The 22,602-nt window shown below is 36.6% G+C and overlaps 1 protein-coding gene and 1 pseudogene across 4 annotated transcripts; both read left to right on the forward strand.

The window, feature by feature from the left end:
- Nucleotides 1-1,147: 1,147 nt before the first annotated feature.
- Nucleotides 1,148-14,310, forward strand: LOC135644097 (pathogenesis-related homeodomain protein-like). Of its 4 annotated transcripts, XM_065161542.1 has the most exons (12): nucleotides 1,148-1,408; nucleotides 2,156-2,693; nucleotides 3,448-3,613; nucleotides 3,732-3,849; nucleotides 5,332-5,444; nucleotides 5,538-5,924; nucleotides 8,063-8,275; nucleotides 10,082-10,171; nucleotides 11,406-11,456; nucleotides 13,355-13,404; nucleotides 13,547-13,636; nucleotides 13,734-13,873. In XM_065161542.1, exons 2-11 carry the CDS (start codon nucleotides 2,200-2,202, stop codon nucleotides 13,593-13,595), a joined length of 1,731 nt encoding a protein of 576 aa, XP_065017614.1. In that variant the 5' UTR covers nucleotides 1,148-1,408; nucleotides 2,156-2,199; the 3' UTR covers nucleotides 13,596-13,636; nucleotides 13,734-13,873. The 4 variants fall into 4 exon arrangements, with proteins under 4 accessions (XP_065017614.1, XP_065017613.1, XP_065017611.1 ...); XM_065161541.1 differs by lacking the exon at nucleotides 13,355-13,404 and having other exon boundaries at nucleotides 2,140-2,693; nucleotides 13,734-14,310; XM_065161539.1 differs by lacking the exon at nucleotides 13,355-13,404 and having other exon boundaries at nucleotides 13,734-14,310.
- Nucleotides 14,311-16,404: 2,094 nt separating this feature from the next.
- On the forward strand, nucleotides 16,405-21,966 carry LOC135644224 (GATA transcription factor 20-like; annotated as a pseudogene).
- The last annotated feature ends 636 nt before the right edge of the window (nucleotides 21,967-22,602 follow it).

Here is a 22,602-nt window from a genome sequence, read left to right on the forward strand (position 1 = left end):
TGATTTGGAAGACTTCGATCCAAATTAATAATAATTGATCAATTTAATCTTATAAACTAACCCAATCTTGATTAGCAGACTAGATTTTAGGTGTTGTTTGATACTAACATTTTTACCCAATTGATAATATAACTATCAATAATGGAGGGTTCGAAGACTCATCCAATAAATTTCAATGATAAAGATTTTGACCATAATATCGTAGGATATATTGGGTAATTTCTTGAAATAAATTTCTTATTTTGATAAATTCTCTCTTTTTTTCAAAAATTCCTATTGAGTGTAATCTTTTTCCTAAAAGATGAATTAGCCCCCTTAGCTTGGCCAATGGTCTCCTTTGCCTTCACCCCGTTGCTTTTACTTTCGTCTCATTACTCTCCTCTATATTACTTGTTATCCTCATTATCTTCATCATCACTTTAGCATAGGGATTGTGGCCGAGGGTGCATGGGTTCTCCCCGTTATTTTCTCATCATCTAAATTATCCCTATTGTGACGGAGGGGATTACGGGTGAGGGCACATGGTGAGGATAACAATGATGATAGAAAAAAAAATAGAGAGAAGGAAGACAATGTAATGTGAAGATGATAGTTGACAAGGTGTGAAGGCAGTCGAATGGAGGCGAAAGCAAACATACCCAGAGGCAAACAAATGAAGGGTGCAAGGTCCATCTATGCGTGTCTTGGCTCACAACTCCTTTCGCCAAGGTGATGATAAAGACAATAGGAATGACGGGACGAGAATGATAGTCTAGGCAATATCATTTTTTAGAAAAAAGATGTCGAATTTTTCAAAAATAGATGTTAACTAAAAATTTATCAAAATATTTTTTAAAAAATTATCCATATATATAAATAACAATGTCAAGTTCTGATGATTAATATTTAACTAGTTGGTTTGATATCATTTTAATGGCTTATAGAGGCACTCCGATTAATTTTAGATTTCCCAAAGCAATAAAGAAAAGAAAAAAGAGAGGATAAGGAGTCCTTCTTATTAGATCCCAAAATTATTAATATATATAATTTATCCTTTAATTTGAGTTGATTTGTGATGTAAAATCTTTATCCCATCGAAGCATTTCTATTTCTATTTCTATTTCTTTTTCTGTCTTCTTTATGCTACATAAATAATAGTTGGCCGTCGGACTAATTTGCTCGTTCCCACTTCCCTGTTCGTCCTCTTCGGCCTCCTCCTCCTCCTCCTCCTCCTCGAAATCCCTCAACCCCCGCGGCAGGCCTTTAGATTTCCTAAAGAACGCGTCTTGGCGGCGGTGCCGACATGCCCTGACTCCATCAGGCGAGGATTTTGGGCAAGATGGCGGTTTTCTTGAAAGACTAGAGAAGGGATTTGCGAGATGATGCGGCGTGGGGTGGGGCGGGACTTCTTGATGGGTTCTTGCTAGAGGTACGAAGCCTCCTCCATTGCGATCCAAACACTCATGACAGGCACCAATGCGCGCCCTTCTTGATTAGGCCTAATTCGATTGGGTAATGGTGGAGTCATGTTGGTCCCGTTGACGATAGAGTTTACCGTTGATATATTATTGATGCAGAGAACAGTGAGTCAATTTGAAATTTTTCTTGGTTTGGTTTATTGGAGGCTGGTGATCCGTGCGCCAAAGGTGAGGTTTTGTGATGCAGAAAGAACCTATTTTGAGGCCATATTAACCTTGTTCTTAAACCAAGTAGTTCGTAGATGCCTTAGCTAGACGTTGCCAATTACCACTGAAGTTGCTAGGTCCTAGTGTTTCCACCTTTTCTGGTAGCAAATCACCAGCTTTTGATTTCGAAGATGGATTTTCACATTTTCTTATAGAACTACGGAAGATTCAAGACAAGCTCTGGGTCTTGTTTTCTATCGGATAATACTAAGCTGAATTGGTTCTCATTCTTCTCGGTAATAGTTTACAGGACCTATACACGATACTTGAAAGTGCTTCATTTTGTTACTATGTCATGTAAACATTCTATTCAGTCTATTGCGACTACTTTGTATGAGGTTCAAGCTTACTGACGTTAGGAAGATAAATTGGAATGGATAAATTCTTAATAGAATTACCATCTAAGCTGTAACCTTGAGATTTATGGTTATGTTGTTTGTTCATTCCTGTATTTGGATTTTGACACTTCTTGTAGATCATTTTATTGACAGAATATGGTATCTGGTATTGCTGAGAGCGGCTGCAGAAGTAAAAAATGAAGACTTCTAGAAAGAAATTAATTTGCTACACACCTAAAAAGTCTTCTCTTCTTGGGAAGGAACTCCATTCTAAATTAGACTCTGAGTCAGCAAAGAAGAATCTTCGCAAAGTTTCCTACAGTAGGAGATGCAGACTTAAGCCTAATACTTTTATGAAGAAAAGGGGAATAAGGAGGAGGAACTTTTTGAATGGGAAACCTGTCAAAACTATGCAGAAAATCTCCCACCATACCTCAGTTAATGGCCAATGTCTCTCACGATTATCGACAAATGGATCTTCTTGTTTGTGCAGTAAAGGGAACCCAGGGACTTCAGATGACAATGGAACAATTAAATTGCATAGAAGGAGAAGGCGTAAACGGAAGAAAAAAACTGTAGAACGTGATGAGGCCTCTTGTCTGCAAAGAAGGACAAGGTACCTGCTAATAAAAATAAAGCTGGAGCAGAATCTTATTGATGCATATTCTGGAGATGGTTGGAACGGCCAGAGGTGTGTAGCCTTTCCAATGATGGCTACTATGTAAACTTTTTATTAGGTTTTATGCTTGATTCTTATGATTGAAAATTTAGCTCATGATTTGAGCAAAAGTTATATTTTATTGTCCCCATGGTAGACACTTTCTTTTTCTAAGATGGTACTTGTTTAGTCTTTAAGCCCTGGTTCTCATGTCTATAGTAGATGGTATGTCTTCGTGCTACCTATGAATTACTTCTTCCGGTTCTATAATACAAAAAATCGGATCCTGATCCGAAATAAACCAAGATTCAAGCATGTCAATTTAATAAAAAAAAAAATTCTTATTTGAAAAGTTTCAAATAGTTGATTGATGAAGTTATAATGCATGTAGTAAATGACAGATGTAGTTATCTTCCTGTTACGCATCTAAGCACCTTTTATCTCTCGTACTTTAGCAGCATGCTAATTAGTTTCAGTCCTATCTTAGACCATATGATTCTTGAGCTGGTCTTGATTGTGTCTCATATTCACAAAGGGTAAGTGGGTAACACTCTTCATTCAAATTACTGCATTTATCTTTTCACTTGACCTAAAGGTGTAGAGAGTCCTACTACTTGGGAGTCTTGGACTAGCATTTAAAATCATCCACTGTAATTCCCCAAATTTGATCAATAAGATTGTAAATTTTAGGATTCTGTTCCATGCAAGTGCTTACACAACTGATTTCTGTAAGAATGCAGATCATAGTAGCTTAACCCTTACTTGGTTCTATGGTCCCATTTGGCAGCCGAGAAAAGATTAAACCCGAAAAGGAGTTGCTAAGAGCTCAGAAGCAGATAGTGAAATGTAAAATTGGGATCCGTGATGCAATTCGCAAGCTGGATTCACTTAGTTGTGTAGGAAGCATTGCAGATTCTTTGATGCATCCAGATGGATCTGTATTTCATGAACATGTATGTATACTGTAATACATGTAAACACTATTATTTTATTTGTCTGGAAATTGAATATACTGCATGCATCGATTATGATTCTTAAATACTTTCTAACAGATTCATAATTTTCCACTAGATCTTCTGTGCAAAATGCAGATCAACTGAAGCTTTTCCAGATAATGACATTATTCTGTGTGATGGAACTTGCAACAGTGGCTTTCACCAAAAATGTTTGGACCCTCCATTAGAAAAAAGTGTGTCATTATCTTTTATATATCACATTCAGATAACTCACATTTATCTTTTATGTTTGTTGCTTCTTATTTCCCAAATATCATTTCTATGCTCTCTTGCTTGATCAGTGAGCTATTTTATACTAAATACCGATGTGCTGTCCTTGTAAGTTGTATCTATAGAATATCAGTTTGTAGCATCAAAGATACATTTGGAAATGAGCACTCTAAATTATGCACTGTGCATTGAGAGTAATATATATGAATGCATGTATGTCATGCATATCCAAGGCAAAATCAGAATCGTGGCTTGTTTTCTAGCTTTAGATCAAGCCCAATTTCGTCCAGAGGCTAGCATGTCCTCCAAACTTCTCCTCTCCTAGTTCTTTTTGCCTTGGCCTCCCCCTTACGGGATATCTTATTTGTATGTCTCAGCTTTATAGATATGCATAGATGAATATTCTACTAGTGAAGATAGTAAGAATGAATGTTCGTGAATCTGGAACTAAAATTGGCAATATAGTTTGAAATCAAAATTTCGATAGACCGGCTCCAGTATCTTGACTATAATTGTATCAGGTTAGGTGGAAGCAGTAGTTGGCTGAAATCAACATATTGTTGATTTCTCAGTTGTCTTAGAAGTAGTTGGAGCTGATTCCATTCACGTTGGATGATTCACAACAGGAACACTCAATCCATTACATTGTGGTTTTAAAGATATAATGGTTAAGGTGATGGTGGGAATGATATATGATAGCTTGTCCCATTGACATGGCTTAATGATGATGGTAGAGACGTCAGACACATGGTGGCTGTTTCGTGGCATGGACTGATAAGCATTGATGGTAAGTAAAGTGATAGCAAGATTTGGTTACCCACTTTGACATAACAGATCGAGGTGATGATAATGATGCCGGAATAATTAGGATAGTGGTCTGTTGTATTTCATAATTAACGAATGACTACCACTATCATGGGAATGAAGAAATTTGATCTATAAAGGTTTTGATTGGTGGAAAGCTACAAATATAGTTGATAGTATTTGAAGTCCTTGATGCTGAATTAGATTAGATGGAAAATTTTGATGTGTTGTCCACACATTTTAGTCTGGTTTATGGTTAAATCACATATAGAACATGATTAAGTTATATTGGATTATTTGTGGTGAAAATCATTTATTTAACCGAAGGAATTTGTTTGTTTTGTAATTGTTGATGTCGAACTGGCGATTTTCCTTTGTGGCTTTTGTTGAATGTATGGTGCCAGATATTGATAGAGTGACCATCATTGATTTCTTTCATCCCATCTGATTCGGCATCATCTTCCTAAGATTGATGGGGACTAGACCACCCAACAATGATAAACCTGGAGACAAATGCTTTAATTGTTTTGTACTTTTTTTTTCCTTTACTATGTAGGTCCAGGTCTTACTATGATCATTTTAGTATTCTTCCAACTCTAGTTGCAATTTTGTTAGTGTAACTAACTGTACTATTGCTTCAGTTCCTCCTGGAGACCAAGCATGGCTTTGCAAATTTTGTACCTGTAAATTTGAAATTCTAGAAGCCATTAATGCACACCTAGGCACCTGCTTCAGTGTGAACAGTAACTGGGAGGTTGGTACCTAGCAGTGATGATATATTCAAGTTGCCTTTTCATCAGAAACTACATTAAGAAACTAGGAGCTGACAAATCTCTCTGTGTAACAGGACATTTTCAAGGAAGCAACTGCTTGTTCTGATGTTGAAAACACAGGCCTCAATCATGCTGAAGTGTGGCCATCGGAGGATTCAGAAGATGAAGATTACAATCCAGAAACAAATGAAAATAGCAACAGCAGATCAGGAATCGAGGAAAACATGTCTAATGACTCTAGTTCGAGCAGCCTGTTTTCTTCATCCGATGGAACTATATCTTATTCTGATTCAGAACATTACAGTTATCTTGAAAAACCATTTAATATCATAAGTAGAAGCAAGAACAGGGTTGACCTATTTGATTCAGTAGGCAACTATGATTCTGGTCCAAGTAATGAATGTGCGATTACCAGCTACCGTAGGCAGCGGAGAGATGTTGACTACAAAAAACTTCATGATGTAAGTACCATGAATTTCAGTTTCAATTGTGAGAATCAACTAGGAAAACTCTATGCAGCTTGTGATGTGGTTAATATGGACTTTTTCTAGAGCAACTTAGAATAATTCTTTATTCAATAAGGTAGAAAGAATTCAGAAGATACAATATTTATGGGAACTAGTGAACCTTCTAACAGAGGCACTTAATGTCATGGAAGATGCCTGGTAAAGATAAAAACTATATTTCCAGGCTTCCAGCTCATGCAAGCTACAAGATGTAACTACTGGACAGTTTACATCTAACGAATGTGAGCATGTAGCCAGATGCATCTTTTGTGATTCTCTCTAATAAGAAAAAAAATTGGGAATTTTCTTAACCTTTATTTATCTATCTTTCCTCTTAATTAGTCATAAGAACTTTTAGGAACATTGCCTTTCATAAAATGTAACTAACTTTTGCGGAATCTAGTTTTTGTCACATGATCATGCACTCAAAATTAAAACTGATGATCTGTATGCCATTCACGTAAGGGGAAATTATTTTGGCTGAATTGCATGTTTTAGTTAGTATAGCAAGATGTAGACAGTTACTGGAGGAGCCCCAACTTATAATTAAGAAAAGTTCATAAATGGGGTCCTGCATCTTCATGATGAATCAGTAGTACACAGGAAAGTATACACCTATATTTAGATTACCTTGTGGAATTTAGGGATCCCTTATTCCTTACTAGGTCACAATTTGATGGAATTTATAAGGTTCTCCAGCTTTTGAGATGATGTCATATCCAAAAACCTAACACAAGAAATAACTGGTGATTTCATCATTTTCATTTAAACATTAAAATGATTAGTTTGTCAGATAATGACGATCAATCTTGTGAAGGATCCCTTGATATTTCTAGTTTTGAGCTTCATAAGTTTAAAAAGTACTTTTTCATGTAAGGTACCATGAAAGTTTATAAGATATGGACATGATTTTGTGTTGAACTTCTGAAAAACATTAAGTTACAGTTCTAAACAAAATTTTAATTTTTTGCTTTTTTTGTCTCAGTTATTCATTCCTATATTGATAGTTTAGCAAAAAAGTTATTTTGAGAATATTTATTTAATAACAATTAGATATAAGCAGTGGTTTCAATAGGCGCTTAGGCGCTCGGGCGAGGCGAAGCGAGGCTCGAGCGTCTCGCCTTATTTCCAGGCGGCGCACTTCAAAGAGGCGTTGCTTGAGCGCTCGCCCGAGCCTAAGCATCGGGCTCTTCGAGCGAGCGCCCAAGTTAAACCAGGTGACTGAACCAGCGTTTTAGGTCTGGTTCGGTCTCCAGTGCTTTAGTTGGTTCGACTGAACCAGCGCCCAAGTTAAAGCACATATATCAGCCTTCCTCTCTTGACTTCCCAACCCTAACCCTGCTCGCTGCTTCCGCTCCCGCTACTGCTACTCGCTGCTACCACTGTCGTCGCTCGCTGCTCCCGCTCCTACTGATCGCTGCTACCGCTACCGGTACTTGCTACTGCCGCTATCGCCGCTGTCGCTGCTCGCTTTTACCGCTACCGCTGTCACTGTCGTTGTTCGCCGCTCCCGCTCCCATTGCCGTTGCTCGCTGCTACCGCTGCCATTGCCATTGTCGTCGCTCGTCGCTCCCGCTGCTCGCTGCTACCGTTGCCACTGCCACTGTCATCGCTCGCCGCTCCTGCTCCCGTTGCCATTGCTCTCAGTCAGCAGCCTCGATCTTCCTCTTACTCAAACTCTTCTCACTTCGATAGTATACTGTTAACAGTATATTAACAGTATACTACTAACAGTATACTAGTAACAGTATTTTTATTTATTAGATTAATAATATATTATTTTGATTTTAATACTATTAATTTTTATTTATTTTAAATTATTGTCATTGTTTTGAATTTTGAGACTTTTTGTTAATGTGATATTACGAGATTTTCTTAATTTAATATCATATTTTTTATTTTAATAATTATATTTATTAATTATATTATATATTTTTATATTTTAGCATCTCGTTTCGTTCGGGCGAGCGCTTAGCGCCTCGGACGTTTTTGGACCTTAGCGCTTAGCGCTTTTTAAATCACTGGATACAAGTATCTTGTTTATCATTTACTGGTTGTTTGCCTTCACACTTACTATTGTTTATTCTTTATAGGAAATGTTTGGGAAGGAACCACCTGAAAACGTGGCACAAAGTGAAGATGAAGACTGGGGTCCTAATAGGAGAAAGAGGAGAAAGATGGAAGAAACCACTAGCACTTGCATGGCTAACCCTGTGAATGAGGATGGATCTTCAAATCTTGCACTGACAGAGAAAATATCATGTGATAAGAAACAGCTCTTCAGAATACCTCCTGATGCAGTTGAGGTAATCAGACTTGCACTCGTGTGGAAGCACTTTGATTAGGTCTTTTATTTCTTTGCTTTTCAGTTTCTTTATTCTACTTTAAGACATTGGGTGAACTATGAGGGAGTTGAATATGGATAAGAGAATTCCTAGATTAGAAGTTGGTAATTAGATTTGCACTATTGAGGTGATACTGACTGGGTTTATCTTTTTATTGCAATTCTGGATGCTACACTGAAGAAAAGATGGCCAAATATCAATATTAGTGTTGCTTGAATCTGGGGACCAGAATCCAAATGAGAGCATATCCAAATGTTTAATTCAGCTGGGGGATGAATGCTGGGATAAGTACTAGACGAATAATTGTTCAAAAATAGTATCATACTTCTCTTCTAATATTGTTTGAATGTAAATTATTGGAAGTTAAAAAAATGATAAAAGATCAGATTTTTGTATTGCTATGCCATTTGATATCTTCCAATAAAAATCTTAATGCACTAGGTTCCATCGGACACTTACAAATACGTCACAGTTGGTGGATCTGACTCATGATATGTTGCATCTTCAAAACCATTCCATAGGATTAAGCCCACACAAAGTAGGCAAGAATACAAACCGTAACAAAATGCAAGTGCTAGTGGTTGCTTCAGGCATCTTTGATGAGGTGATTTTTTTTCAAATTGTCAAGTGTATCTTCTATACTTGACAATCATCTCATCCTCTTTACATCTCTGTTAATCTTCTCGGCCTACCCAAGTATCTTTGATGAGGTGAGAAGGTCTCAAGGCAAAAAGACACGAAGTGGTTGACGACACTGATCTACCTCAGTTTCCTTGGACCTTTTCTAGTAATCTCCAAATGAGAGTGGTGAGAGATCTTGAGGTGATGCTTGGTGGAGTGATAATGTTCCTCAATCATGAGCCATGAGCCAAAATACGTGGTGCCATAAACTAAGAGAGAGAGGTTAAAACAAGTTCCTGAATCACTGAATCAATTTGGAAAAATAAGATTAAGGCGGGATTTTAAATAGTTGAATGAACAAATTTTGAGAGTTTCCACCTGCTATAGGAAAACCTTTTGGGATTTGAATACTCTGTGAAACATATGGGTATCCTATAGGATCTATGAATCCCTCGATACTGATTTTTATTTTTCGTGGTGCTTGATGAAACTGAGTTGAACCTAGTTTGTTGGGAAAAAAAGAATAATGAATATGTATAATTACCTATTTAAATTCAATTTTAGTCCGTGTTTTAAGCCCTAAACCTGTAGCAGATGCAACACATAGGAGTGCCACCACAAAAGATGCCAATCTATGACCCTTCCCCCTTTTTCTATCCCTTTTTGGTTAACCAGCATGTTTATGTTGCACTGCTGCATGCCTACTCAAATTTCATATAGCACAAAATGTTTTTTCAAAATGTCAAGTATAGAAGCTAATATGTGGGCGACCGAAAATCATTAGTTATAATCTCGCCACTAGTTCAAAACTTCAAATAGTTTAATGCTAGTTTTGATTACTTGGCTCAGATTAGCTTGGAGCCATGGTTTCAAATTGGCAGCTTTAGAATAATTTGTTCTAACATTCTGTTAAGAGCGATCAAAGAAGGATTGCCGTTTCAAAAGAAAGGAAGAATGGCAAAGAGATGATAACTTATGTCTATACATGAGTTACTAAATTCATGAAGAGATATTAAGAAATAGAGCAATGTTGTTGACTTTAGTTATGTACTTTGGTTTCTTGTCAGCTCAGCTACCTACTAGGATTGATCGTGGAGTAAACTTCATTTGTTTCATTATCTAACCTTTTTCTATGCAATACAACAGAAACTTCGCCTTGCTTTTGCTGAAAATGAACTTCCTTCAAGATCTGCCAAAGAGAACCTGTCTAAACAATTGGGCATTTCATCTGAGAAGGTATGGTATTGCATACTTTTTATCTGATCAACCTTCTAATTGAATAAAAAACTTACATGTTGTTTTGCGATATACTTGATATTGTGTAAAGTATGGTGTGAGATCAGTCATATTGGTCACTATTCATTTTCTCTTTCTCTTGTTTCATGTTCTGAGCTTTTTCTAAACATGTATGGACTAACTCTGAGAAACGGAATGCAAATGCAAATAAGCTTGAGCGAAACAAGCAAATGCACCTAAATGGCAACAGTGAAACTCCACATGCCTGAGCGAAACAATAATGCAGTAGAGCCTTGAAACCTAGTTCCTGGTAATCTATATACTATTGCTATTAATCATTATCATTATTCAATTGTGATTGTAGTGGAAGCTTTAAAAATTTAATCTAATCAATAACTTCTTTTGTTGCTCTATTTTTTTTCTTGAGTTTGACATAAATTAAATGAAACGTTGTTACAAAATATAAGTAGGCACTAACGTATTAAAGTGGAAATAAGAAAATGAAGGTGGTACTCTAATTTTACCTGGCAGAACAGTATGGATATAGGAGATTTATGTTTGTCCTCAAGCTCTATTTTTGAGCTATAGCACTTGTCTTGTCTGAAAAATCACAAATCAGCATGCTCAGGTTTTATCAACAAATATATTTGCTGGCAGTTACCACATCGTGCCGTTGATGTTTCTTATCAAATTGCTCCTACAAGATGAAGCTGCCCCGTCACTTGTGTGGAACTTGCTAGTACAAAGGCTACCACCGACTGATCTAACATGTGTCTATGAAAAAAGTTTGAGTTAGTTAAGAAATTGAGAAGAAATAAGACTAAGAGAAGAGAGGCAATTGATTCTTGGCAGATCCTCTGCAAGTGCATTACATAAACTTTTTCCCATTGATTGGCAGGACAAGTGAGGGTCTGCATTAGAGTTAATTTGCTGTCCAAGTGCTTCATTTGAGTTTCATTAGGCTTAATTTATACTCTCAATTAGCTGTATTGATCTCCAAAATAAGGAAATAAAGAAAAGAAAAAGAAAATAAATTGGGTGGTGCTTGCGATACCATTGTGTTTATCCTCATTTTAAAGTATTTAGTTGTTGCCTTCATAGTAACCTTTCTCCAGTCTTTTGACAGTGGCCTTTTGCTAAACCGATTAGATACTGCATATGCTTGCATGAAATATTGTCTTTTGAAGTTTAAATTTTGGCCAGACAAATCAAACTTTTTAATTGTTATTTGCAGGTCAGCAAGTGGTTTAAGAATGCAAGATATGCTGCTCTTAGGATGAGAAAGGTCAACTTTGCTATCTTTTTTACTTTTTCTCTTTATATGAATATCATGCACATGATCAAAGTTCAACAGGAAAGGCCATCATATTCTTACTTTTTTCATTTGTATAGATCTATTGTTCTTAAGATGTTATTTAACTTAAGATTTTGCTGCTGCATGTTCTTGATGAATTGTTCTATAGAAATGATTGGAAGGCATGCCTATTACAGGAATTATTTTCCTAAGACATTGAACTTTGTTTAGCATGACAAAATAACTGTTATTTCCGAATGTTCCCATGGATAGCTTGATTTCACTTGAAATGGGGTTTAGCTGTTGATTATTTAATACTGTACAGAGTTTTTTTTCCTTGACGTGCTTCTTTATATCCCTTCTTTGGCAGCAAGGCAACTCTGTGCAACTTTTCATTTGCTTGGCGGAAACTGAATTCAACCCCTAAATGCAAACCTTAGTAGAAAAAATAGATTTCTGTGACTAAGCTTAGTAGGATAAAATTTCTGCGACTAAGCTAAGTAGAAAAAATTGAATTAACATGTTTTTGGTATCTGAATAAAATATCCACTACTTTTTTAGCACAAAGATTCTTTACTTTCTCCTTTCAACCAAAATTCTTTTCAATTTCTAAAACTTGGCCCTAATATATAGGATTTTTTTTTCATGTATATTTAGAAAATAAAATAAAGATGTTCGCTCATGTTCCATGTTTTCAGACTAGATCATTGGTGTAATAACTTGTTTACCTTGTGGGAAAAATTTATTCAGTGAGATCTTTGAATTTTCATATCTGATACCTTGTGCTTTATGGAGTAAGAAAAAAACAGATGTGAAGGGAAAAAGAAGCCGAGAAAAAGATATATCTCTTAATGAATCCATGCATTATAATGGAATTTGTCCTTTCTGTTCTATATGCAACATGACCTTCTTGGAAAGTCAGGCTGATGTAGAATTATTAAAATTTAAATGCTGTCTTTGCTTCTCTGAGGATTATGATCAGCAGTTGATTTGCATATCTCCCAGTCCTGGGGAATATTTTTATATTGGAAACACAAACAAGTAAAACGAGCTTTGTCGAAAATTTTCAAAGCACAATATTAAGGCTCCACTTTGAGTTGGAAAACCATCTAAGAAAAGATTGAGCCCGATCTTTCAAACGGAGTGCTTGCTGATAGTCATCTTTTTTCTTGAAAACTTCCAATTCATGTGGCTATTTTAATTGATACAACCTATTTGGAAGATATTTGAGACAGCATATCCAGTTTAGCAGGTGAAAAGCTGATCTAAAAATGAGTTAAAATAATACTTGATGGTCAAATCTTTTGTCCTTGGCAATTTCATAGCCAAAATTATGTTTGGCTGTCAAAACAATAAATGACTGTGATAGCAAATGTCAGATAGCTTGTAATCTGCTAATATATTATTGCCAAAGGGCAATGTCCACATGTTATTTGGGCCGATTATATTCTTTATGACAGTCCTGAGTGTGTGTTGGAGTGCATGGTGCCCATGCGGTGGCATCTGCTGCTGTAGGAATCATGTAGCAGTCTGGACGTCTACTGTGGTAACAAACTGTGTTTTGTCCAATCCCACCTGGCAGTGTCCTTCAAAGTTCTTATCAGTAGCAGCTTGCTAAACCACAGACAACAGATAGTGGAAACCTACATTTCTTCATGAATTGCATCTCATGGTCCAATTTTCTAGGTATAACTACCATATGTCATCAATCAAGTAATTTTCCTAGAGAATTAAAAATTAGTCACTGAAGAGCTGGAAAATCATATGAAGTGAAGTTACGTCAATTTACAGTTCTTACCTATTACACTTATCATCCTTTATTCATGTGCCTAAAAATTTTAGAAAGATTATCTGAAAGAAGTATCCACAATCAATGATGATAATATCAGGAAATCTGCAGAGAAGAATGGCTAATGAACACTCCTTTGACAAGATCCAGGTATTTCATTAGATGAATGATCTAAGGTGGTTTGCCACTCATTAGAGTTTGATCGAACACCATATCTGGCTCTTTTTCAAGTATAAAATGAAAAGATTGGCGCTAATGTGATTAATTAAATTGATCTCTGGTTGTGCTGCAGAATGAGACAACGAATGCTGTTAAGAACCAGGATACATCTATTTCCATGAACGAAAGCTTGTCTGAGGATTTAGGCCCACCGGGTTGTCGGGTAAGGCACAAATGTCTTTATGAACACAAATAAATTCATTTTTGCTATTATTTAAGTCTTAGCTTAGCTTATCCATTTGCATCATCCTCTATACTAGGTGGGCAAATCATTCAGACAAGTGAGTGGTCGAAGGAGGTTAGTTCTTGAGAGAACATTCAACAAGGGAGGAACAGGTTGCCAGTTGGATGAGAAGACTGACAGTGAGCAGCTCTACTTAACTGAGGTTGAGAGGCTCTGTAGACTGGAGGATAAACTTCAAAGTTTGAAGAAGACATTGCTGTCATGCATGGATGAAGACAAACTGACCACCAAAACCTGTGTAAGAGAAGAGACTGTGATCTATGTTCCCGTTGCTGAGGTCAAGGAGAAGGCATGACACGATCATGACTGTTGTATTTTCTTTCCCTTTATACGAATTTAGAAGGATCCAGCTTCCCATAATCCTCGAGATCGTTGCACCACATGAGCTACACCTGATGTGGGGAAGACGCAAGTCATGAGAAATACAAAATCTGAAACTTCAGCGAAATGAGAGCAGTTAGGGACTAATATTCTTTCTTCAAACTGTGATGTCACTGCAAGCAACAAAGAAAACTAACAAGAAGGAAAATGTTGGACTGGATTGTTTGCAATTTTGCTCTGCTAAATGCTGACAACCCTTTGTTTTTCGACCACATCTCTTTGCATTCTGTTCTCCTTTGTGCTTGGCAAACTGGTCCGGTCCTTCTCAATCGTTTGACTGATGTTGCATAGGTATATGGGGTGTGATAAGATCATCAGCAGCAAGTGTAATTGATATCAAATATTATTGAATTGACTGATTTATGATACCTGCTAATTTGTGGCTCTGTTAATGTTACTGAATTGTACTTTGTTCAATTCAGCAGCAACCTGAAAGCAAATCCACCCAAGTCTAAGTGAGCCAACTTTGATCAGGCTTGGACAAACTTGATGTTTGGTCTCACCCAAAACCTGATGCAAAGTTGGACAAGAGGCATACACCTATTGTGACATAATGCTGGGAATAGAAATATGATGTTCTCAGTAAGAATGTCTGTGGCAATGGAAGAAGCCAAATTTGTGCCCCCCTTAGCAAGTTCTCAGGCTGCTGATCTCTTGCAGCCACTGCATGCCCTCTTCAATAAGTGTATTCTCTCTCTCTCTCTTTTTTCTTTGTGGTTGATTGATCTTATCCCAGTTTCTTATCATATCCAATATTAGATCTTTGATATGAACAAACCCGATGAAATAACTAATAATAGGTCTAAATTACTAATTTAAATATTTAGTACAAATTAACCACAGTAAATTCATAATACCTAATAAACATACTAATTGGTAGAATTAAAAATAAGAGGATGATTAATAACCCTGATACTTTTGTGCACTAAGATTTCGAGGGCAAAGTTTATAATCGATTCTCTTGAAAGAAATATATATAATATATTTTTTAGTGAAAAACTGGTTAAACGTGCACTTGATGCAGCTCATAAAAGAAGAAGAATGCATTACATACCCTTTCCCCTATAATACTGTTGATGGTAATATTCTTATGACAAATGTATATAGTAGAAATATATGAGCGGAGGAAAACAAAAAGTAAAAGTTTCAAATTTCTTAATATGTTTTCATTGTCGTGCGTAAAATTTGTAAAATAAAAAACTGCATATCAGAAAGATAGTTGTGTTTTACCTAAGAATATCATATATCCCTGAAACCCTATAGATTTGTTGGAAAGGATGAAGGAGGTCAAGCATTATCTTCTCTAGCGATGATCCACATAGTAAAACTGTGATGATGCTTCTCCATGTCTGTTATCTGAGGAAGAGAATTAGAAAGGAGAATAAGAGGTATCAATCAAAAAGTCACAGCATTTAATTCTTTTATATTTATTGAAGTCCTAGTTAACCCTAATGAATCTTGTGTACTGAATCTCTATCCACACATACTATTATATTTTATTAAAATCTGTAAATATTGTGATGCTTTAGAATTAAACATGTTGCTAATGTTTGTCTACAATCGTCAGAAAAAAAAAAAAAAAAAAAGGTGATGATCTCCGTTTGCCTCACAGTAGATTCGTTTCATGTCCTGTTGTCCAATCGAGAGAAGTAGCCAACGTCACTTCTGGGATGATTCTATCATCCACTTTTCAGCTTAACTGCGCATTGAACAAACCAGGTTTTGTCTCTGAATTGCTTTTTGGATTGTTAGAAGCTACTCTTTTGCTTCAAGTGAACTCAATGATCGAACACTTGTTTGAATATTACACACCATGCATGATGTCTAAACTTTTCTCTGAAGGATTATATTTCTAAGTGAGCATGTCAGATGATCGATAGATGAATAAGTACGTCATGTGAGCTACGAGTGAGTGATGAGCGATAGGTGTGACGGACGAGTGGATGCGATAGATGAGTAACGAGCGAGCAGATGCGATAGACGAATAGTTTGGAAAGAGAAGAAGGAAAGGAAATCCATATGAAGAGAAAATTTATATAAAATTAATAATTTAAAAATAATAAAATTATATATTTATTTTATTTATTTATATGATAATACAAGGAGAATTAAGGTTAAATATTTTAACTTCGTAGGGATCTCACTATAGATTAGCTAAGGGTAATCTGTAATTACCCCCGACGTTTAAAGATAAATTAAGGTGCCGTCCATAATTTACCACAACCGCACGTTTCGAATTCTACGGTTCAGATTATATATCCTCGGTGGGCGACGTCACTCCCATCATGTCTCCGTTCTTGGTTTCGATTTCGTTAGTACAAATTTCTTCTTCGCTTCTTCGCCGATCGGACACCGAGAATTCTAGGGCTTCTCCAATTCGACTCTCCCATGGTCTTCTACGGAATCGGATCAGTGCCTGTTCATCTACCGATTACTTTCTTCCGCCGAAACCGATCGATTCCGCACATCATCTAGATCGCGGTTACTTTTTTTTCTGCGGTTTTCACGTCTGTGATGGTTAAGCTTTGTGTAATTCGACTAAAACGAAAGAGGCATGAGTGAGAAACCCGGCCAACCGGCGGATTTGAATGCGGCTCGCCTCGTTCGGCAGCCGGCCGCGGCCCATCCGCCCGCCACAAGCGCCGGCGAGGCCCAGTTGATAGCGGCCACCGACGCTAGGACGTTTTATTCGTACGTGCACGACCAGGACATTGATGGCGGCGGCGACGGCATGGAAGAAGATCACGATAGTGCCGTCGAGTAGGAGCGGATAGAGGGAGACGCGTTTCCCGATATTGGCAATTTGGGGGATCCAAAGGCGGGGATCGTGCCTCCGGCCGCCAGCACTCAACTCACTCTCTCTTTCAATGGGGAGGTATACGTGTTCGACTCGGTGTCCCCTGAAAAGGTGAGATTTTGCGTACTTTTTTTTTGGTTGCATTTGTGAAAGGAAAAGCCTCTTATATCATCAAATGCTTTTAATTTAGAATAGTAATAAATTTGCTTATCCTGTAGGTTCAAGATGTGCTTTTGTTATTGGGAGGACGTGGATAACTAGTAGCTTGGCTTCAAATATATCAGCTTCGAATACATCGTTTAAGGTACTTGTTAGACTAAATAATCTTTAATGGATTAGCAAACATGGGTGGTCTCTAATTTTGCAGCTTTGTCTGTTGGTTATTTACAGCGCTCAAATTTCCCTCACAGAGTTGCTTCACAACTGAGGTTTCGGGAGAAGATGAAAGAACGGAATTTTGACAAGAAGATATGGTATGCTGTTTGGAAAGAAGTTGCCCTCAGGTAAGAGGTGATTTTTCTATTATGTTTGTCTGCAATTTTCGTATTAGTTTCTTCAATGCATCAATAGATGGTAATATTCTGTGAATTGTATTTGAAATTGCAGATGCATGTCTTGGGAATTAAATAAGTTATATGATCAATGTGAATGGCCATTGTCCACATTTTAGTTATGTGAAAAATGAAAGTTTCTTTCCAATAGATATTGATACTGTGGATTATATTTAGTTTAGGGGCCTAAAATGTGACATACTTTGTTTTTTCTGTTCTATATACTGTTACAAATATGTATATTTGATCTGTGGCTACGAAGTTCATGGTAGAGGAGGTGGAAATGGGAAGTAGTTCATAAGCATTTCTGAGATGTCACATGGTCTGATGTTTGGGTATGATGCAGTACAGATATTTCACAAATGTTTTGTTTAACTCCATGTTAAGTTTATTAGTCTGGCCTTTTGATATTTTGATCTGCAGCATGTCTTTTGGCATGTAGTGCTCTTCATTACTGTTGCTTTCCTTGTTGTCAGGATGCAGAGGAACAGGGGTCAGTTCAGATCATCAAAATCAAAGCCTGAGGATGCAACTTTGGGTGTCACAAATTGCGAGGGAATGCAACATTAGGGTTCAATTGAAGGTCGACCTCCATCAGCAACTGCATATGTTCATTTACTTTATTTCTATGGCTATTTGAGAATTCAAAAGCAAAATCCTTCTAAATGAAACAATGGCTGTTTGGTGCAACCTTTCATTATATTGGTTTTCTTGTGGTCTTCGTAATATAATATGTGTGTGTATATATATTAACACCCATGGGACAATTTGAAAAGGAAAGACTTTATTTAGTTTCTTGCTAACTTGTGTATGTTTCAGCTTATTATTTTCCTATCTTTCATCTTATTATCTCTCTATTTTTGCATCCAGGATAATCTTCGATTTATCAACCATAAATTCTATTGTTTAAGTTCTAATGCAAGATATATCACAGGATGCTGCATAAGATTTTGCGATTGACATTTCCTTGAAAATTTTCAGTTGTCATCATTGTGGCATCAGTTCAAATTAAACACCAATGAAGCGCCGTGGACCTGATGGACCAAGGACCCTATGCAATGCCTGTGGACTTATGTGGGCAAATAAGGTAGTTATATCTATATGTTGATCAATTTGTTATGGAAGTTTTTATATTTTCATGAATGTTCAGACTAATTATTCTTTGCTTCTATACAATCACCTTCTTGTCTGTGAGCTTTTGTTATTTTTTGTTTTCTGAGAAGCCGAGATTTTTTTTCCATAACTTGTAGCTGACTTAGTTTCTATTGTGCATGTAAGAAAATTTTGATGTTCCCTATTGGTTCTTAGATTCAAGTATTTGCATATCATGCCACAGAATCTGGGGTGGTGTAAATGTGCAAGTTCTTCCATTGACCATGCTGTCAGTTCATGACAACCTGTTGCACACCATGTATGAACATGTGCTGGTTCCTGCCAGTTTATTTTATAGCATGCTAGTGCACCGCATAAAATGACACGGTGCTATAAAATGACATGGCTTATGCTAGGAGAACAACATCATAGTATACATATTGTATGAACCTGTGATCAGCTAGTACTTTGTGCCACAGTGGCACTGCCACCAGATCTTCAGTCTTGGTTAGCAAGTCTTCAGCTGAATATGAAGGGCATGGTTTTAAACAAATAAAGTGTCTTACATTTCATGTTTGGTCATTTTTGTTTACATATAATTGTGTTTTTGATCATCATGGAAAAATGTATTGCACTATCCATTATATGTTGATAAATCATGTGAATTCAGCTTGCTAAAGAGAATCATTGATGGGAAAGTATTAAATTTGAGTTCATTTGGAGATTTTGCTAGCTGTAGCATGTGGATATCATCGGCTATATTCACTTATTTTATGAACTGTTGTGACTGCTTCAAGAACAGATTGTTTTTGAAGTATGTGGATGCAGGCATGTAACAGTAAGTCGAAGGTAAAAGTGATATGGTTAAGAGTTGGGGTTGTCAAGCTTTATAGGATCAGGATTGGTCTGGGGATTTACTATCAGGGTATGACTGGATCTTATTAGTGGATCAGGGTTGGCTATGAAAACAACTGAAAAATAAAGATTGTAAACACATCAAAATGAAAAATATAAAAGTAAATTTGAGAAAACATAAATTATATATGCTATAAGATTCTTTTTACCTTTGTATATTTACACAGCTGCACAACATATAAAATGGAACTAAAATATAAAAGGTAAAATGAAAAACATTGAAGAATAACTTATAATACACATTATGAAATAAATTTAATTATGTAATAAAAAATACTACCCCACTGAAGAGCTGTTATAGATCCATTGTAGAAAAAAAATGCCAAAGTGGCCTATCTAGAGCTTTGAACATGGTGATGGACCCATTGAGGCTTTGATGTCTATTTAATCACCATACAAGTGAAGCATTGGGTAATGCAGAGATAGGCTAGAATAATTAGCATTGGTGCCTCTTTAATTACCATATAGGTGAAGCATTGTGTAATGCAGAGATGGGAAAGAACAGGACTTTTTTAAAAGACTGCCAACTTTGTTGTCAAAGACACGAGGTGAACTCAAGATACCAAGTCTCATGACTGCTCAAAAGCAAGAGGTGTAAATAAAAGTGCAAACCTGAGTGAAGCAAGGCACTACTTTAATTAAAAAGAAACTTTAACAAGAACTAGAGTTATGGAACTTTAAAGTTTGAACTAATAGAATAGCTTGAGAAAAAAAATTAAAGAAGCAGCATTTATTAAAGCAAAAGAAATACTGTAGCAGAATAATTAGGAGTCACTGACCAACAAATTTGGTAAATGCTTACATCTTTATTGTTTGGGCAAGCAATGCAGCCATTGCTGTGCAAGAAGCAGAAATTACCATGGCCATCAAGCAAGCAGCAACAACATTTGCCTCAACTAGCTGGCCAAGCAGCAACAACTAGACAGCTTCATTAGAGAGAGAAGGAATAGAAAATTATTAAACATTGACTATATGTTGGTCAACGTCGATCATCCGTTGATCTCCAGTGGCTGTCTACAATGTCTAGTTATCTGCAGATGATCCATCTTTTTCTCCTACCCACATCTTAGGGCATTATGGGATTTGGATTAGGAAAACTTATGTGTGTTGATATGTCAAGTTAATCAGCAGCCTATGTTTTAAGTTAGTCGCATACTTTACCTAGAACCTAAGCACAAATGGCTTTCCTGATAAAGTGGCTTTGACTTGATGCAGTAGGGACACCATTGGTTTGGGTTGCCTTGCCCAGGAGGCCAGGTAAGCAAGGTGCATGCTTGAGACAACACTGCCCGTAACATCTCCCTTCTTTGAAATGTTATTTCTATTTTCTTAAGTGGCTAAGAGATGCTCTTCTCCTCACTCTCTCTCTCTCTCTCTCGAATCTTTCATCTTTGCCTCTTGCCCTAGGAAACATGAACATTGTGGCATCAACAAACACAACCACAGTTGCTTTTTTGTCACTTTGCAGACCTTACACTCCCTTTTTATTGTTGAAGTTGACAAATGGGAAGATTGGTTAACTCAGCCTAGACTGGTGAATTTCAACTGATTACCATTAGATTTGATTAGCCCAAATCAGATTGGCGTTCACCACCACTTCACCTCCGTTTTTTTCCTCTCTTCTACTACCTCCAATGGCCACATGCCTTTGTTTCCTCCCACCATTGATGGCAGTGGCAAAGGAATTGAATTTCTGGAGAAGAGATTTGGATGGCAGTTGGATTAAATTTTTAGACTGGACATAAATCATAATTGGATTAAATTAGATTGTGAAGCATTGGATTGGTCTGAATCAATTCCCAGCCCTATCGTTATGCTCTGTTTACCAGCCTTGTGATGATTGTATAAATTGATATTATGTTTGTTTTGGATATGCAGTTTTGAGAGATGAATTATATTTTATGATGCCTTTTGTGTGTTTTGAATGTATTTTTTATAATGTGTGTTGAGATGCTATATGAAATATAGAACAGAATCTTTAAGTTTCCTTTGTGTTGTATATGCGAGGAAGCATAAAGTAACAGAGCTTCTTTGTAGCACTGTGAAGAATTGGCATTTATCATCTGTTAACTTCTGATGTTTGAATTATTTGATCCTTATTCTGGATTCTGCAGGGTACATTGAGGGACCTCTCGAAAAATCCATTTTGCTTACACAAAGTGGCACGTCAGAAGGAATTGAAGTGGTAAGTTGTTTTATTTTCATCTAATGAACTTTATTGCTTACACAAAGCCTCAAAGTCGCTTGATTGACTTTTCTCCTTTTGGATGTCGCAATTACCATCACAATGCTGTGGGATGTATGCACATAGAGCTATGTCATGTGAATGGTGCCTTTAAGTAAATTAGAGTTCATTTTCTGCCCAAAGTTGCAATTTCTACCTGTTTCTGGCTTTCTTCTTCCCAGTTGCTGTCACCAACTCTTTCTCTCCTCAGAATGGAGCTTCTGTGAATGTAGCTGAGCAGCTGCCTCCTGCGAACACTGCCAATGGCCATGACTCATCCTCCTCATGAGAGGAATTCTGGTTTGAGAGACTAATAATTATGAGTGAACTCTTGTGCTTGTTTGATTTATTACGATCTTAGAGAGTACCATACATTTGCCTTTGCCATATATCTTCTCATGGTGTTTGTCTCATGTTGATGAATTAAAACTACTTGACATTGTCTTGTACTCACCTTACTCTCTGGTCTCTCTTTATCTTTCTATCCAGGCTTTCACCAGTGATGACAAGTCCAGCCATGCAAAGGATCACATTTTAAATGCAAAGGTGCTTCACAGAGTAAGAAGTTAAATAACTAGTAAGAATCAGTGATGGATTACTGCCTAATTAACAACCGGGCTTGTCATTTTTCCATTGTGTTGAAGCCCACTTCTATTGGATTTAATTTATGAGGGTATTTTAAACGTTCTTTGCAAGTATGAAACTGTTTACTCTTGCTAATTTATTCATTTGAGAATTTTCTTTTATGGTCATTCTTATTATTCATTACTAAAAGATTAAAAATAGAAACAAATACAAATATAATTATATATAAGTAATTTATTTGTTTCTATTTTCAATCTTTTAGTAATAAATAATAAGAATGATTATAAAAAAGACTCCTAAAATGAATAATAAGAAATTAGCAAAGTAGTTTTATACTTGC

The sequence above is a fragment of the Musa acuminata genome, chromosome BXJ3-8 (genome assembly GCF_036884655.1).
Source record: "Musa acuminata AAA Group cultivar baxijiao chromosome BXJ3-8, Cavendish_Baxijiao_AAA, whole genome shotgun sequence".
Taxonomy (NCBI): Eukaryota; Viridiplantae; Streptophyta; class Magnoliopsida; order Zingiberales; family Musaceae; genus Musa; species Musa acuminata.

Bases quoted from the DNA above. Each gene is read 5' to 3' on its own strand.
- LOC135644097 (XM_065161541.1), top strand. From the start codon at position 2,200: ATGAAGACTTCTAGAAAGAAATTAATTTGCTACACACCTAAAAAGTCT. The intron at 5,925-8,062 runs GTAAGTACCATG...TATTCTTTATAG, and splicing joins ACTACAAAAAACTTCATGAT to GAAATGTTTGGGAAGGAACC. The intron at 10,172-11,405 runs GTATGGTATTGC...TGTTATTTGCAG, and splicing joins TGGGCATTTCATCTGAGAAG to GTCAGCAAGTGGTTTAAGAA.